Here is an 18,685-nt window from a genome sequence, read left to right as displayed (position 1 = left end):
ACTGCGTTGCTTATTGTAGCTCTCCTCGGGGCAGGGCCTTTCCAATGCTCCATTATTCTCTCTTTATCCTTTAAAATTGTTCCAATCGTTGACCGACTGTAGCCTAATGCTTTAACAATGACTGATGGCGTTTCACCTATTTCCGATCGCCTTATTACTGTATTTCCACTTTATTTTCAATCGTGATCGTTTTCCGTCATCGGACAGAAACACGGTGAATTCAGCAGTAGCCGTGGGCGGTGGGTCCAGAGCTCCCCCGGGTCCTAAAGTCCACCTGCACTGAGGCAGGTTAAATAAGGGACTTGAGCATCCGCGGGTGGCCCCGGAACCACTCCCCCACGGATAAGGAGGGCTGACTGTACTGATGACATGATGCAGGATTTTGACCAGGATATTGTGCTTTTTCTCCTCAACCTCCTAAGTTTCTCCAGCAGATTTTGTTTCACCATTTGTTGATGTCCTTACTTTGTTAGTAATTGTGAAAGGTAGAAATAATTGGTAGAGTTGAAAAAAAACAATGTGCAGACATAATTAGACGAAGTAAAGCTACTACTTTTGCCAGAATGTGAAGATGATAAGGATTTACCACAGTGTATTAGAATGCTTGACATTTTCCTGAAAATGGAACATGAGCGGACAGGTCAGGCCTTTCTCTTTGGAACAAAGGACAATGAGAGGTGACTTGATGGAGATAAGGCATAGATCAAATAGACAGTTAGAGACTTTTCCCCAGGGCAGAAATGGCTAATACAAGGGAACATAATTTTAAGGTGATTGCAGAAAATTTTGGGGTGGGAGAGTGGTCAGAGATAGGTATTTTACAGAGGTTGAGATGGGTGTGTGGAACACACTGCCAGGGTGGTAGTAGAAATATATACATTAGGGACATTTAAGAGACTCTAAAATAGGCAGATAGTTGATGGAAACTGGAGTGTTATGTAGGAGGGAAGGCTTTGATTGATCTTAGAGTAGATTAAAGGGTTGGCACAAAATCATGAGCCAAAGGGCCTGTACTGTTCTATATTTTATGTCTCATGCAGTAACTAATCACAGATTTGATCAGTCTTATTGAGTTTTGCTCTCCTCCAACTAAATTGATTGGAGTTGCTGCTCTGATAAACTGTCTCGTCTCCAAGGTTGAGTGATGGGATGGTACATTTGTACTGTGTGGTACACTGGATAATCTAAATGCTCCAATTCTTTCCCTTTCCTTGTTTCTGTACATTGGACAAGTATTGTCAATACCAATGCTTTTTGACACAGTTGTTCTTCTGTTTGCTACTTCTTACAAAATTGTATTTTTTTTATATTGCTCATGAGTATGAAATTTTTCTATAAATTTTGAGGAGTTAAACCTTTGAATAATTCAGCCCAAATGATTGAGTCCAAAGAGTGTTTTCAGCTGCCTAAGTATCAATCTCTTGTTTTGTAGACTTTTTTGGACATGCTTCATAGAAATGTGCTGCGGGACAAGTCTGTGATGGACACAATCAAGCCCTTTCAGAATCAGCTGAACCCAATCAAAGGAATAGTGGGTGAGTCATTTAGAAAGAGCGTTCAGAGCTCACAGATTGTGGCCACTTTAATTATGTATACCTGTTCACCTGTCCATTAATGTAAATATCCAATCACCCAATCATGGTGCTATACACAATGCATAAAAGCATGCTGACATGGTCAAGGGGTTCAGTTGTTGTTCAGCCTAAATATCAGAATAGGGAAGAAATGTGATTTAAGTGACTTTGACCATGGAATGATTGTTGGTCCTGGACGGCATGGTTTGAGTATTTCAGAAACTGCTGATGTCCTGGGATTTTCATGCACAATAGTCTCTAGGATTTGCTACAGAGAATGGTGCGAAAACCAAAAATGTTCAGTGAGCAGTGAAAATACCTTGTTAATGAGAGAGGTCAGAAGAGAACGGCTGGTTCTCCTGATAGGAATGCCACTGACTGTGTATCGTGCAGCAACTTATATTCTGCTTGCAAATGTGGTTACATTTGACTTGTGCTGATCCAAGATTACACATGTGGAACACACTCCGAAGCTGCCGCCATATTATATATTCACTTGCAGATGTGAGGAATGGAATTATCCTAATTGTTTTTAGGTGGCACGGACGCAATGATTTGAATGCCTCCCTTGTAACTCTATGATTCCAGAAGAATTTTTTTGAAATGATGGGACAGAGCAAGGTTGAAGAAGGCATGGGTGGTGCACTACTAGTTGCTGCGATTTACTGTGCCTCTGGTGTAAATCATGTGAGTGAAGAAAGCCAGATGCATAGGAGGACCATAGAAACCATAGAAAAAATACAGCACAGAAACAGGCCTTTCGGCCCTTCTTGGCTGTGCCGAACCATTTTCTGCCTAGTCCCACTGACCTGCACACAGACCATATCCCTCTATACACCTCCCATCCATGTATCTGTCCAATTTATTCTTAAATGTTAAAAAGGAACCCGCATTTACCACCTCGTCTGGCAGCTCATTCCATACTCCCACCATTCTCTGTGTGAAGAAGCCCCCCTTAATGTTCCCTTTAAACTTTTCCCCCCTCACCCTTAACCCATGTCCTCTGGTGTTTTTCTCCCCTTGCCTCAGTGGAAAAAGCCTGCTTGCATTCACTCTATCTATACCCATCATAATTTTATATACCTCTATCAAATCTCCCCTCATTCTTCTACGCTCCAGGGAATAAAATCCTAACCTATTCAACCTTTCTCTGTAACTGAGTTTCTCAAGTCCCGGCAACATCCTTGTAAACCTTCTCTGCATTCTTTCAACCTTATTTATATCCTTCCTGTAATTTGGTGACCAAAACTGAACACAATACCCCAGATTTGGCCTCACCAATGCCTCATACAACCTCATCATAACATTCCAGCTCTTATACTCAATACTTTGATTAATAAAGGCCAATGTACCAAAAGCTCTCTTTACGACCCTATCTACCTGTGATGCCACTTTTAGGGAATTTTGTACCTGTATTCCCAGAGCCCTCTGTTCTACTGCACTCCTCAGTGCCTTATCATTAACCCTGTATGTTCTACCTTGGTTTGTCCTTCCAACGTGCAATACCTCAAACTTGTCTGTATTAAACTCCATCTGCCATTTTTCAGCCCATTTTTCCAGCTGGTCCAAGTCCCTCTGCAGGCTCTGAAAATCTTCCTCGCTGTCTAATACACCTCCAGTCTTTGTATCATCAGCAAATTTGCTGATCCAATTTACCACATTATCATCCAGATCATTGATATAGATGACAAATAACAATGGACCCAGTACTGATCCCTGTGGCACACCACTAGTCACAGGCCTTCACTCGGAGAAGCAATTCTCTAATACCACTCTTTGGCTTTTCATTGAGCCAATGTCTAATCAAATTTACAACCACTCCATGTATACCTAGCGACTGAATTTTCCTAACTAACCTCCCACGCGGGACCTTGTCAAAGGCCTTACTGAAGTCCATGTAGACAATATCCACTGCCTTCCCTTCATCCACTTTCCTGGTAACCTCCTTGAAAAACTCCAATAGATTGGTCAAACATGACCTACCACGCACAAAGTCATGTTGACTCTCCCTAATAAGTCCCTGTCTATCCAAATGCTTGTATATTCTGTCTCTTAGTACTCCCTCCAATAACTTACCTACTACCAACATTAAACTTACCGGCCTATAATTTACCGGATTACTTTTCAATCCTTTTTTAAACAATGGAACAACATGAGCCACTCTCCAATCCTCTGGCACCTCACATGTAGACAGCGACATTTTAAATATTTCTGCCAGGGCCCCTGCAATTTCAACACTAGTCTCCTTCAAGGTCCGAGGGAACACCCTGTCAGGTCCCGGGGATTTATCCACTTTAATTTTCCTCAAGACAGCAAACACCTCCTCCTTTCCAATCTCTACAGTTTCCATGATCTCACTGCTTGTTTCCCTTAATTCCATAGACTTCATGCCAGTTTCCTTAGTAAATACAGACGCAAAAAACCTATTTAAGATCTCCCCCATTTCCTTTGGTTCCACACAGAGCCGACCAGTCTGATCTTCAAGAGGACCAATTTTATCCCTTACAATCCTTTTGCTCTTAATATACCTGTAAAAGCTCTTTGGATTATCCTTCACTTTGACTGCCAAGGCAACCTCATGTCTTCTTTTAGCCCTCCTGATTTCTTTCTTAAGTATTTTCTTGCACTTCTTATACTCCTCAAGCACCTTATTTACTCCCTGTTTCCTATACATGTCATACAACTCCCTCTTCTTCTTTATCAGAGTTGCAATATCCCTAGAGAACCAAGGTTCCTTATTCCTATTCACTTTGCCTTTAATCCTGACAGGAACATACAAACTCTGCACTCTCAAAATTTCTCCTTTGAAGGCTTCCCACCTACCGATCACATCTTTGCCAGAGAACAACCTGTCCCAATCCACGCTTTTTAGATCCTTTCTCATTTCTTCAAATTTGGCCTTCTTCCAGTTCAGAACCTCAACCCTAGGACCAGATCTATCCTTGTCCATGATCAAGTTGAAACTAATGGTGTTATGATCACTGTAACCAAAGTGCTCCCCTACACAGACTTCCATCACTTGTCCTAACTCGTTTCCTAACAGGAGATTCAATATTGCATCCCCTCTAGTTGGTCCCTCTATATATTGATTTAGAAAACTTTCCTGAGCACATCTTACAAACTCTAAACCATCTAGACCCCTAACAGTATGGGAGTCCCAATCAATATATGGAAAATTAAAATCCCTTACCACCACAACTTTATGTTTCCTGCAGTTGCCTGCTATCTCTCTGCAGATTTGTTCTTCCAATTCTCATTGACTATTGGGTGGTCTGTAATACAATCCCACTAATGTGGCCATACTTTTCCTGTTTCTCAGCTCCACCCATAAGGACTCAGTAGACAAGCCCTCTAATCTGTCCTGCTTGAGCACTGCTGAAATATTTTCCCTAACAAGCAATGCTACTCCCCCACCTTTCATTCCTCTGCCTCGATCACATCTGAAACTTCAGGACCCTGGAATATTAAGCTGCCAGTCCTGCCCCTCCTGTAGCCAAGTTTCACTAATTGCTATAACGTCATAATTCCACGTGTCAATCCACACCCTCAACTCATCCGCCTTCCCCGCAATACTCCTAGCATTGAAATATATACACCTCAGAAGATTTTTACCACCACTCACAACCTTTCTATTAGCGGATTTACTTGAACTTTTAACATCATTTATTTTCACCCCAGCCACACTGTCAGCTCTGGCACTCTGGTTCCCATCCCCCTGCAAATCTAGTTTAAAGCCTCCCCAATAGCACTAACAAACCTCCCTGAAAAGATATTGGTCCCCCTGTAGTTCAAGTGTAACCCGTCTCTCTTGTACAGGTCCCACCTGCCCCAGAAGAGGTCCCAATGATCCTGAAATCTGAAACCCTGCCCCCTACACCAGTTCCTCAGCCACTTGTTCATCCTCCAGAGCATCCTATTCTTACCCTCACTGGCACGTAGCACAGGTAGCAATCCTGAGATTACCACTCTTGAGCTCCTGCTTTTCAACTTCCTACCAAGCTCTCTATACTCACTGTCCAGGACCTCCTCACTCTTCCTTGCTATGTCATTGATACCGATGTGCACCACGACATCTGGCTGATCACCCTCCCACTTCAGAATGTCATGCAAGCGATCAGAGACATCCTTGACCCTGGCACCCGGGATGCAACAAACCATCCTGGATTCTCAGACCACAGAACCTCCTATCTGCACCTCTAACTATCGAGTCCCCTATCGCTACTGCTCTCCTCTTTTTCCACCCTCCCTTCTGCACTGCAGAGCCAGACTCAGTGCCAGAGATCCGGCTACTGCAGCTTGTCCCAGGTAAGTCATCCACCCACCCCCCCAACAGTATCCAATGCGGTATACTTATTGTTGAGGGGAATGGCCACAGGGGAACCCTACTCTGCCTGCCCTTTCCTCTTCCCTAGCCTGACAGTGACCCAATTTCCTGTCCTCTGCTCCTTTGGCGTAACTACCTCCCTGTAGCTACTATCTATAATCTCCTCATTCTCCCGAATGATCCGCAGGTCATCCAGCTCCTGCTCCAGTTCCCTAACGCGGTTTATTAGGAGCTGCAGCTGGATGCACTTCTTGCAGGTGTCGTTGTCAGGGACACCGGAGGGCTCCCTGACTTCCCACATCCTGCAAGAGGAGCATTCCAACATCCTGCCTGGCATTCTCTCTACTCTAAACAATCTGAACAAAAAACTTACTGGAGCCTACCCTGGCCTCTGCCTGTTCTCGCCGAAGCCTGTTGAGCCAAAGCCGTCCCACTCTGACTCAGTCCACTCCGACAATGGCTGCTGTATATGGTGGTCTGCTTTTAAATCTTGGCGCGCTACGTCACGCGCCTGCACGGCGCAGACTCTTCTCCCTGAGCAGTGTTTAAAAAAAAACTACTTTTCTATCCGATTTCTTCACTCCCTTCTTCTCAGCTGCTTGCTTCGACTGAAACAAGAACCGTTGAAAATTTCTCTTTTTAAACCTTGGCGCGCTACGTCACACGCCTGCGCTTGACATTATACATTTTTCTATTTGAAAGCTGTGATGGATTCTGCTCACGTTTCTTACAGGGCATCTCATTTCTGATGAGCGTAGAGCATTACAGCACAGTACCTTGGTCCATTATGTTGTGCCGACTTTTTAAATCTGCTCTGAGATCAATCTGACTGTTCCCCTACGTAGCCCTTCATTTTTTTCTATCATCCTTATGCTTATCTAAGTTTCTTCAATGTCCCTAATGTGTCTGCTTCTCCTACCACTGGTCACAGGGCATTCCACACACCCACCACTCTCTGTGGGGGGCCGGGGGGGGGGAACAACTTGCGTCTGACTCTTCCAATCACCTTAAAATCACCCCCTCATATTAGCCATTTCCACCCTGTGGGGTGGGGGGGGGGTGGTCTCTGGCTATCTACTCAATCTCTTATCATCTTTTAGAAACATAGAAAACCTACAGCACAATACAGGCCCTTTGGCCTACAAAGCTGTGTCGAACATGTCCTTACCTTAGAACTACCTAGGGTTACCCATAGCCCTCTATTTTTCTAAGCTCCATGTACCTATCCAGGAGTCTCTTAAAAGACCCTATCGTTACCACCGCCAGCAACCTATTCCACGCACTCACCACTCTCTGTGTAAAAAAAATTGCCACTGACATCTCCTCTGTACCTACTTCCAAGCACCCTAAAACTATGTCCTCTCATGCTAGCCATTTCTGCCCTGGGAAAAAGCCTCTGAGTATTCACAGGATCATTGCTTCTCATTACAGGTTTCCCCCGGCATCCGAAGGTAGAGCGTTCCAATGAAACGGTTCCTAAGCCGAAATGTCGTAAAGTGAAGAAGCAGTTACCATTTATTAATATAGGAAAAATTTCTGAGCGTTTCCAGACCCAAAAAATAACCTACCAAATCATGCCAAATAACGCATAAAACCTAAAATAACAGTAACATATAGTAAAAGCAGGAATGATATGATAAATACACAGCCTATATAAAGTAGAAATACATTTTGCAATCATTGAAGCACTGTCTAGCGCAGCGAAAATCTCACCCATGTGCTCTCGGCAGAAGCACTCTCTCCAGTAACCTTTAAGCTATGAGGCTGCCAAATCGTACCAAATAACAAATCATACTAAATAACACAAAAATACGCAGCCCATATAAATTAGAAATACTTTTTGCAATCATTGAAGTACAGTCTAGCGCAGCGAAAATCTGACGCGCTCTCGGCGGAAGCAGTGTTGGCACAGGCGCTGTCGGTGGAAGGCACTGTCGGCGGAAGGCACTGTCGGCGGAAGGCACTGTCGGCACAGGCGCTGTCGGTGGAAGGCACTGTTGGCAGAAGTCACTGTCGGCGCAGGTGCTGTCGGCGGAAGGCACTGTCGGCAGAAGTCACTGTCGGCGGAAGGCACTGTCGGCAGAAGTCACTGTCGGCGCAGGCGCTGTCGGCGGAAGGCACTGTCGGCGCAGGCGCTGTCGGCGGAAGGCACTGTCGGCGCAGGCGCTGTGGTGGAAGGCACTGTCGGCAGAAGCACTCTCTCCAGTGACCTTTAAGCAACGAGGCTGCCAAATCATACCAAATAACAAATCATACTAAATAACACAAAAATACACAACCAATATGAAGTAGAAATAATGTATGTACAGTGTAGTTTCACTTACGGGAATTGGGATGGTGTGTTAGGCTGAGTCATCGGAAATTGGGGTGGTGGGAGGTAGACGAGACTGGGATGTCATCTCATCGTAGTCTGTTTCCATTAGGGCAGCCAGGTCATCTTCTTCTATGTCTGCCTGCCTCGATGTCGAAGGTCGAGGTTTGTCGTCTGCTGTGGCTGATGTGCAAGGCTTGAAAAACGACAGTATACTTGACTGCTGAGCCTCGTGCATTTTTCTATCATCCAGTTCTTTGTAAGCACTCAAAACATCCTGCAAACCTGCCCTAAACCTACGTGCCCTTTCAAAATTAAAGTCATACTTTTCTGCAATCATTGCAGCACTGTCAATTGCAGCGAAAATCTCATGCAACTGCTTCACGTTCAGTCCCTGGACGACTTCATTTTGGCTACTGCATTCGGTTTCGATTGTTATCCTTTCCTCTTGCAATTGCCTCAGCTCTTCATCTGTCAATTCTTGGTCATAGGATGCCCAAACCTCTTCAACATCATCTTCGTCAACTTCCACAAACCCAGCCTCCTTAGCCAAGCTCACTATTGTCATATTTATTGTTGATGGTTCGAAGCCTTTAAAATCGTTCACTGCTTCGGGACATGGTTTCCTCCAAACGCCATTTCTCATCGAGACTGTTAGCCTAACGAGAGCATCTCCAATGTTGGCGACTGCCAGTTTTATATTCTAGTCTTTCCAGATCTCTCGTAAAGATGCTTCGGAATTGCCCTCTCTGTCAATAGCACTTACGATAAAACCGATCACATTTTGCGTATAGTAAGCCTTAATTGTGGCTATTAGGCCTTGATCACACGGCTGCAGCAACAATGTTGTATTCGGCGGTAAGAACGCAACATGAATGTTACCGCCATACTCGGTAATGGCAGGCGGATGAGCAGCACAATTATCGACAATCACAAGACTCCTATTATCGAGGTTATTTTCTCTACAGTATTTTAACAAAAGGACTAACGTATCTGCTCATGTACTCAGAAAAAAGCACTTGGGTGTTCCAAATGCTTGGATGTGAACGAAACACACAGGAAGTGTTTTCTTATCAATGTCTTTAAGTGCCCTCGGATTTTCTGAATGGTGCACTAGTAGAGGCTTAAGGACAGCATCTCCAGTGGCGTTAATAATAGGCATTATGGGAAACCTGTCATTCGATGCCTTGTGTCCCTTAGCCTGCTTTTCTTCTTTCGAAATAAATGTCTTACTCAGCAATTTTTTCCAATAAATTGCAGTTTCGTCACAGTTAAGCACTTGTTTATACGAATAACCACCTTCTGCAATTATTTTCTTCAGTTCTGCTGGGAACCTTTCGGCAGCTTCAGTATCAGCCGAAGCACTCTCTCCGGTAAACGTTAAACTATGAAGCTGCCCTCGCCTCAGAAACCGATCAAGCCACCCGTGACTACCTTTAAATTCCACTTTCGCAATACTTCCATCACCATCGTCCAGTCCTTTCTGTTTCAGCTTATTAAAAAGACTGACTGATTTCTCCTTAAGTATAAGATAACTTAAGAGAACGCCACATTTTGTACACCCATCAATCCACTCAAACAATAGACTTTCCATTTTATCCATTATTGGATGCCGACTAAGAGAAACCACTTTGCTATGAGCAGAACCAACAGTAACATCCGCAGCTTTCAAGATTTTTTCTCTCTGCGTATAAATAGTGCGAATGGTGGATGCAGGCAAGTTCAACGCGCGGACAATGTCCTTACTTTGTTCACCACGATCGAAACACTTAATTATGTCTAGTTTTACGCTAAGTGTAACACCCTTACGAGCTCGTTTAGGCTTTTCCGATACCTTCAAACTCATCTTATTAACAGATGCACAAAATAAATCGAGATAAAGCACGTGTTTAAGCAATGGCGGCTAGAATGCAGTGGCGGGGGAGGAGCTTGGCTGCTCGGGGCGGGCGCTGCTTTTTTCGCACGCTGTCATTTTTCGTGTGCTGCTTTTTTCATAACAGTGAAAAAACCTTCTGTTAGCGAAAACAAGGTACTAATGTAGGTCTTTCGTAACAGTGAGGTTTCGTAAAGCGAACATTCGAAAAGCAGGACACCTGTATCTCGTACACCTCTACCAGGTCACCTCTCATCCTCTGTTGCTTCAAGGAGAAAAGGCTGAGTTCACTCAACCTATTCTCATATGACATGCTCCCCAATCCAGGCAACATCCTTGTAAATCTCCTCTGCATCCTTTCTATAGTTTGCCAATGCACTGTATGCCTTCCTAACCACAGAGTCAACCTGTGTAGCAGCTTTGAGTGTCCTATGGACTCGGGCCCCAAGATCCCTCTGATCCTCCACACTGCCAAGAGTCTTACCATTAATACTATATTCTGCCATCATATTTGACCTACCAAAATGAATCACTTCACACTTATCACTAGAGGAGAAATGGGTTAAAAATTCTATATCTGAATGCACGGAGTGTCAGAAATAAGGCGGATGAGCTTGAAGCTCAGGTGCAAATGGGTAACTATGATGTTGTTGGGATAACGGAGACATGGCTGCAGGGGGATCAGACCTGGGAATTGAATGTACAAGGGTATACGTGCTATCGAAGGGACAGAAAGGTGGGCAGAGGGGGTGGAGTAGCCCTGTTGGTGAGGAATGAGATTCAGTCCCTTGCAAGGGGGAACATAGAATCAGGAGAAGTAGAGTCAGTGTGGATAGAACTGAGGAACAGTAAGGGCAAAAAGACCCTAATAGGTGTTATCTACAGGCCCCCAAACAGTAGCATGGATATTGGGTGCAAGTTGAATAGGGAGTTAACAATGGCATGTGGCAAAGGAAATGTCGCAGTAGTTATGGGGGATTTCAACATGCAGGTGAACTGGGAAAATCAGGTTGGTACTGGACCCCAGGATAGGGAGTTTGTAGAGTGTCTACGGGATGCATTTATGGAGCAGCTTGTACGAGAGCCGACCAGGGATAAGGCTATTCTGGATTTAGTGTTGTGCAATGAACAGGATTTGATAAGTGATCTTGAAGTAAAGGAGCCATTAGGAGGTAGTGACCATAATATGATAAGTTTTTATCTGCAAGTTGAGAGGGATAAGGGCAGATCAGAAGTGTCAGTACTGCAGTTGAACAAAGGAGACTATGGAACCATGAAGGAGGAGCTGGCCAAAGTTGACTGGTCAGATATCCTAGCAGAAAAGACAGTGGAACAGCAGTGGCACGTATTCTTGGGAATAAAGCACAAGGTGCAAAATCAGTTTGTCCCCCGGAGAAGGAAGGATTCAAAGGGGGGGAAAGTGGCCACAGTGGTTGACAAAGGAAGTCAGAGATAGCATAGCATTAAAAAACAAGTATAACAGAGCTAAGGTGAGTGGGAAGACGGATGATTGGGAAATTTTTAAGGAGCAACAGAACTTAACTAAAAAGGCAATACGGGGAGAAAAAATGAGGTATGAACGCAAGCTAGCTAGGAATATAAGGGAGGATAGCAAAAGTTTTTTTTAGGTATGTGAAGAGAAGGAAGATAGTTAAGAACAATGTTGGGCCCTTGAAGAATGAATTGGGAGAAATTGTTATGGGAAACAGAGAAATGGCAGACGAATTTACTAAGTACTTTGGATCTGTCTTCACTAGGGAAGACACAAGCAATCTTCCAGATATATGGATGGGACAAAGACATAGGGTAACAGAGGAACTGAAACAGATTGACATTAAGAAGGAAACAGTGATGAGTAGACTGATGGGACCGAAGGCTAACAAATCCCCAGGTCCAGATGGTCTGCATCCTCGGATACTAAAGGAGGTGGCTCTGGAAATTGCGGATACATTGGTGATCATTTTCCAATGTTCCTTAGATTTAGGATCACTTCCTGAGGATTGGCGAATGGCTAATGTTATCCCACTTTTTAAGAAAGTAGTGGGGAAGATGCTAGACTCCATTATTAAAGATGAAATAGCGGCATATCTTGATAGCAGTGATAGGATTGGGCCGAGCCAGCATGGATTTACCAAGGGCAAATCCATGCCCTTGTGGAATGCCACAGGGCTCGGTATTGGGACCACAGCTGTTTACGATTTACGTCAGTGATTTAGAGGAAGGCATTGTGAATAACATCAGCAATTTTGCTGATGATACTAAGCTGGGTGGCAGTGTGACATGTGATGAGGATGTTAGGATAATTCAAGGTGACTTGGATAGGCTGGGTGAGTGGGCAGAAACTTGGCAGATGGCGTTTGATGTGAATAAGTGTGAGGTTATTCACTTTGGGAGCAAGAACAGGAAGGCAGATTATTATCTGAACGGTGTGGAGTTAGATAAGGGAGAAATACGAAGAGATCTAGGAGTACTTGTTCATCAGTCTCTGAAGGTGAATAAGCAAGTGCAGCAGGCAGCGAAGAAGGCTCATGGAATGTTGGCCTTTATTACAAAGGGAATTGAGTACAAGAGCAAGGAAATCCTTTTGCATTTGTACAGGGCCCTGGTGAGACCACACCTGGAGTATTGTGTGCCATTTTGGTCTCCAGGGTTAAGGAAGGACATCCTGGCTGTGGAGGAGGTGCAGCGTAGGTTCACTAGGTAAATTCCTGGGATGTCCGGACTGTCTTACACAGAGAAGTTAGAGAGACTGGGCTTGTACACGCTGGAATTAAGGAGATTGAGGGGGGATCTGATTGAGACATATAAGATTATTAAGGGATTGGACAAGATAGAGGCAAGAAATATGTTCCAGATGCTGGGAGAGTCCAGTACCAGAGGGCATGGTTTAAGAATAAGGGGTAGGTCATTTAGGACAGAGTTGAGGAGGAACTTCTTCTCCCAGAGAGTTGTGGAGGTGTGGAACGCACTGCCTCAGAAGGCAGTGGAGGCCAGTTCTCTGGATGCTTTCAAGAAGGAGCTAGATAGGTATCTTATGGATAGGGGAATCAAGGGTTATGGGGACAAGGCAGGAACCGGGTATTGATAGTAGATGATCAGCCATGATCTCAGAATGGTGGTGTAGGCTTGAAGGGCAGAATGGTCTACCTCTGCACCTATTGTCTATTGTCTATTGTCTATTATCTGGGTTGAACTCCATTTGCCACTTCTCAGCCCAGTTTTGCATCCTATCAATGTCCAGCCCTCTAAACTATCCGCAACACCCCCAACCTTTGTGTCATCCGCAAATTTACTAACCCATCCCTCCACTTCCTCATCCAGGTCATTTATAAAAATCATGAAGAGCAGATCCCTGAGGTATACCACTGGTCACCGGCCTCCATGCAGAATATGACCTGTCAACAACCACTCTTTGCCTTCTGTGGGCAAGCCAATTCTGGATCCACAAAGCAATGTCCCCTTGGATCCCATGCCTCCTTGCTTTCTCAATAAGCCTTGCATGGGGTACCTTATCAAAATCCATATACACTACATCTGCGGCCTTGCTAAAATCCATATACACTACATCTGCGGCTTTACCTTCATCAATGTGTTTAGTCACATCCTCAAAAAATCAATCAGGCTCGTAAGGCACGACCTGCTTTGACAAAGTCATGCTGACTATTCCTAATCATATTGTGCCTCTCCAAATGTTCATAAATCCTGCCTCTCAGGATGTTCTCTATCCACTTACCAACTACTGAAGTAAGACTCACTGGCCTGTAATTTCCTGGGCTATCCCCACTCCCTTTCTTGAATAAGGGAACAACACCCGCAACCCTCCAATCCTCCGGAACCTCTCCCGTCCTCATTGATGATGCTGAGATCATTGCCGGAGGCTCAGCAATCTCTTCCCTTGCTTCCCACAGTAGCCTGGGGTACATCCCATCCGGTCCAAGTGACTTATCCAACTTCATGCTTTCCAAAAGCTCCAGCCCATCCTCTTCCTTAGTATCTATATGCTCAAGCTTTTCAATCCACTGCAAGTCGCCAAGATCCTTTTCCGTAGTGAATACTGAAGCAAAGTATTCATTTGCTTCTCTGCCATCTCCTCCAGTTCCATACACACTTTTCCACTGTCACGCTTGATTGGTCCTATTCTCTCACATCTTATCCTCTTGCTCTTCACATACTTGTCTAATACCTTTGGGGTTTTCCTTAATCCTGTCGCCAAGGCCTTCTCATGGCCCCTTCTGGCTCTCCTAATTTTGTTCTTAAGCTCCATCCTGCTAGCTTTATAATCTTCTAGATCTTTATCATTACCTAGTTTTATTCTGAACCTTTCGTAATCTCTTCTTTTCTTCTTGACTAGATTTACAACAGCTTTTGTACACCACGGTTCCTGTCGCTACTATCCTTTCCCTGTCTCATTGGAACATATCTGCACAGAACCCCATGCAAATATCCCCTGAACGTTTGCCACATCTCTGCCATACATTTCCCTGAGAACATCTGTTTCCAATTTATGCCTCCAAGTTCCTGCCCGATAGCCTCATGTTTCCCCTTACTCCAATTAAACGTTTCTCTGACTTGTCTATTCCTATCCCTCTCCAATGCTATGGTAAAGAAGATAGAATTGTGTTCAGTATCTCCAAAATGCTCTCTCACTCAGAGACCTGACACCTGAGCAGGTTCATTTCCCAATACCAGATCAAGTACAGCCTCTCCTCTTGTCGGCTTATCTACATATTGTATCAAGAAACCTTCCTGAACACACCTAACAAACTCCACCCCATCTAAACCCCTCACTCTAGGGAAATGCCAATCAATATTTGGGAAATTAAAATCTCCTCCACTCCTTTCCAGAATCTGTCTCCCTATCTGTTCCTTGATGTCCCTGTTACTATTTGGTGGTCTTTAAAAAACACCTAGTAGAGTTATTGACCACTTCCTATTCCTAACTTCCACCCACAGAGACTCTGTAGACAACCCCTCCATGACTTCCTCCTTTCCTGCAGCCGTGACACTATCTCTGATTAGCAGTGCCATGCCCCCACCTCTTTTGCCTCCTTCCCTGTCCTTTCTGAAACATCTTTAAAACCTGGCACTTGAAGTAGCCATTCCCTCCCCTGCTATATATATCTTTTACACCTCTATCAAATCACCTCTCATCCTCCTTTGCTCCAAGGAGAAAAGCCCAAGCTTGCTCAACTTATCTTCATAAGATATGCTCTCCAATCCAGGCTGCATCCTGGTAAATCTTCTCTGTATCCTGTCTAAAGCTTCCACATCTTCCCTCTTATATGGCGAACAGATCTGAACGCAGCATTTCAAGTGGGTTAACTAGAGTTTTATACAATGTAATATATCTTGCGTTATCTCCTGATGAGCAATCAATATTACAACCATTCTGTCATTTGTTCTATTCAACAACAGAAGGCAGATTATTTGATATGTAGCTTGTTTTTTTGTACTGTACTTGCTGGAGTTAGAAGGATTATGGGTGATTTCATTGAAACCTATTGAGTATTGAAAGGCATTGGTAGAGTGGATGTGGAAAAGTTTCCAATAGTGGGGTAGCCAAAGATGACGGACACAGCCTCAGAATAGAAGGATCTCCCTTTAAAACAGAGATGGCAAGATTTTTTTACCCTCAGGGTGGTGAATCTGTGGAATTCATTGCCACAGACGGCTGTAGAAGCCTATTCATTGGGTATATTTAAAGTGGAAGTTGATTAGGTCCTTTATTAGTAAGAGTGTCAAAGGTTTCAGTGATCAGGCAGGAAAATAGGGTTGAGAGGTGGAGCAAATTCGATGGGCTGAATTACCTAATTCTGTTCCTACGTCTTGTGTCTACTATAAATTTTGGATCATTAAGTATGGGACTGTTCAAAGTTGAATGTACGTATATTATCAAAGTACATATATGTCACCATATACAACCCTGATTTATTTTCTTGCAGGCATTCACAGTAAGTTCAAGAAAATACAATAGAATCAATGAAAGATCACACCTGACAGGACAGACAAACAGCCAATGTGCTAAGGATAACAACCTGTACAAATATGAAATACAAAATAATAATAATAATAAACAAACCATAATTATCGAGAACACGAGATGAAGAGTGAGTGAGTCCATAGGTTGTAGGAACAATCCAGTGATGGGGCAAATGGATATGAATGAAGTTATCCTCTCAACAACCCGATAGCTGAGGTGTAATAACTGTTCCTGAGCCTGGTAGTGTGGGTCCTGAGGCTCCTGATGGCAGCAGTGACCTGGGTGGTGGAGATCTCTGATGATAGATACTCTTTTCCTGGACAATGCTCCATGTAGATGTGCTCAATGGTGGGGAGAGCTTCACCTGTAAAGAACTGGACTGTGTCCACTACTTTTTGTTCCTTTTCTCTTCCTGGGCATTGGTGTTTCCATACCAGTCTGTGAGGCAACTAGTTAGGATGCTCTTCCCTGTGCATCTATAGATGTTTATCCAAGTTGTAGAAATCATGCCCAATCTTTGCAAACTCCTAAGGAAGTAGAGGTGCTGCAGTGCTTTCTTCGTAATTGCACACATGCTGGGCCTAGGACAGGTCCCCTGAAGTGATAAGACCTAGTAATTTAAAGTTGCTGACTCTCTCCACCTCTGATTCCCCGGAAGAAGACTGGCTCATGGACCTCTGACTACAGGAAGAGGAAAACAATAACTAGCTTCCTGCCCTTGCTGATATTGAGTGAGAGGTTATTATTGTGGCATCACTCGGCCAGGTTTTCATTCTCTTTCCTATATGCTGATCTGTCATCTTTGATTTGGCCAACGAAAGTGGTGTCATCAGCAAACTTCATTATGTTTGTGGAAGTTGCTTCTTACTGTGAGCTTAGAGAGACCACACTGTCCTGACTTTTATATATTTTACAGTAGTCTGCTAATTACTGGCCTGACAGCCAGAGTTCTGGCCCACTGATCCTGAAAGGAGTTCAGATCCCACTGTCACTGCCAGAGGATTAAATTATAAGACCATAAGACAAAGGAGCAGAAGTAGGCCATTCGGCCCATCGAGTCTGCTCCGCCATTTTATCATGAGCTGATCCATTCTCCCATTCAGTCCCACTCCCCCACCTTCTCAGCATAACCTTTGATGCCCTGGCTACTCAGATACCTATCAATCTCTGCCTTAAATACACCCAATGACTTGGCCTCCACTGCTGCCCGTGGCAACAAATTCCATAGATTCACCACCCTCTGACTAAAAAAATTTCTTCGCATTTCTGTTCTGAATGGGCGCCCTTCCATCCTTAAGTCATGCCCTCTCGTACTAGACTCCCCGATCATGGGAAACGACTTTGCCACATTCACTTTGTCCATGCCTTTCAACATTCGAAATGTTTCTATGAGGTCTCCCCTCATTCTTCTAAACTCCAAGGAATACAGTCCAAGAGCGGACAAATGTTCCTCATATGTTAACCCTCTCGTTCCCGGAATCATTCTAGTGAATCTTCTCTGTACCCTCTACAACGTCAGCACATCCTTTCTTAAATAAGGAGACCAAAACTGCCCACAGTACTCCAAGTGAGTTCTCACCAGCGCCTTATAGAGCCTCAACATCACATCCCTGCTCCTATACTCTATTCCTCTAGAAATGAATGCCAACATTGCATTCGTCTTCTTCACTACTGACTCAACCTGGAGGTTAACTTTAAGGGTATCCTGTATGAGGACTCCCAAGTCCCGTTGCATCTCAGAATTTTGAATTCTTTCCCCATTTAAATAATAGTCTGCCCGTTTATTTTTTCTGCCAAAGTGCATAACCATACACTTTCCAACATTGTACTTCATTTGCCACTTCTCTGCCCATTCTTCCAATCTATCCAAGTCTCTCTGCAGACTCTCCATTTCCTCAGCACTACCGGCCCCTCCACCTATCTTCGTATCGTCAGCAAACTTAGCCACAAAGTCATCTATTCCATAATCCAAATCGTTGATGTACAATGTAAAAAGAAGCAGCCCCAACACTGACCCCTGTGGAACACCACTGGTAACCGGCAGCCAACCAGAACAGGATCCCTTTATTCCCACTCTCTGTTTCCTGCCAATCAGCCAACGCTCTATCCACGTATGTAACTTTTCCGTAATTCCATGGGCTCTTATCTTGTTAAGTAGCCTCATGTGTGGCACCTTGTTAAAGGCCTTCTGAAAATCCAAATATACGACATCCACTGCATCTCCCTTGTCTAGCCTACTGGTAATTTCCTCAAAAAAATTGTAATAGGTTTGTCAGGCAGGATTTTCCTTTAAGAAATCCATGCTGAGTTCTGCCTATCTTGTCATATGCCTCCAGGTACTCTGTAACCTCATCCTTGACAATCGACTCCAACAACTTCCCAACCACTGACGTGAAGCTAACAGGTCTATAATTTCCTTTTTGCTTCCTTGCCCCCTTCTTAAATAGCGGAGTGACATTTGCAATCTTCTAGTCTTCCGGAACCATGCCAGGATCTATCGACTTTTGAAAGATCATCGCTAATGCCTCTGCAATCTCCACAGCTACTTCCTTCAGAACACGAGGGTGCGTTGCATCTGGTCTAGGAGATTTATCTACTTTTAGACTATTCAGCTTACTGAGTA

The 18,685-nt window shown here is 44.1% G+C and overlaps 1 protein-coding gene across 3 annotated transcripts in view; it reads left to right on the top strand.

Moving 5' to 3' along the window:
* washc5 (WASH complex subunit 5) overlaps positions 1 to 18,685 on the top strand; it is a 205,763-nt gene that overhangs the window by 167,724 nt on the left and 19,354 nt on the right. For all 3 annotated transcript variants that reach the window (XM_072268302.1, XM_072268303.1, XM_072268304.1), the window contains one exon: positions 1,433 to 1,535. In XM_072268302.1, coding sequence (XP_072124403.1) covers positions 1,433 to 1,535 — 103 coding nt within the window. The remainder of the gene's footprint in view (positions 1 to 1,432; positions 1,536 to 18,685) is intronic.

Source organism: Mobula birostris, chromosome 9 (genome assembly GCF_030028105.1).
Source record: "Mobula birostris isolate sMobBir1 chromosome 9, sMobBir1.hap1, whole genome shotgun sequence".
Taxonomy (NCBI): Eukaryota; Metazoa; Chordata; class Chondrichthyes; order Myliobatiformes; family Myliobatidae; genus Mobula; species Mobula birostris.
The sequence above is the reverse complement of the archived record's forward strand: the minus strand, read 5'-3'. Positions and strand labels throughout refer to the sequence as shown.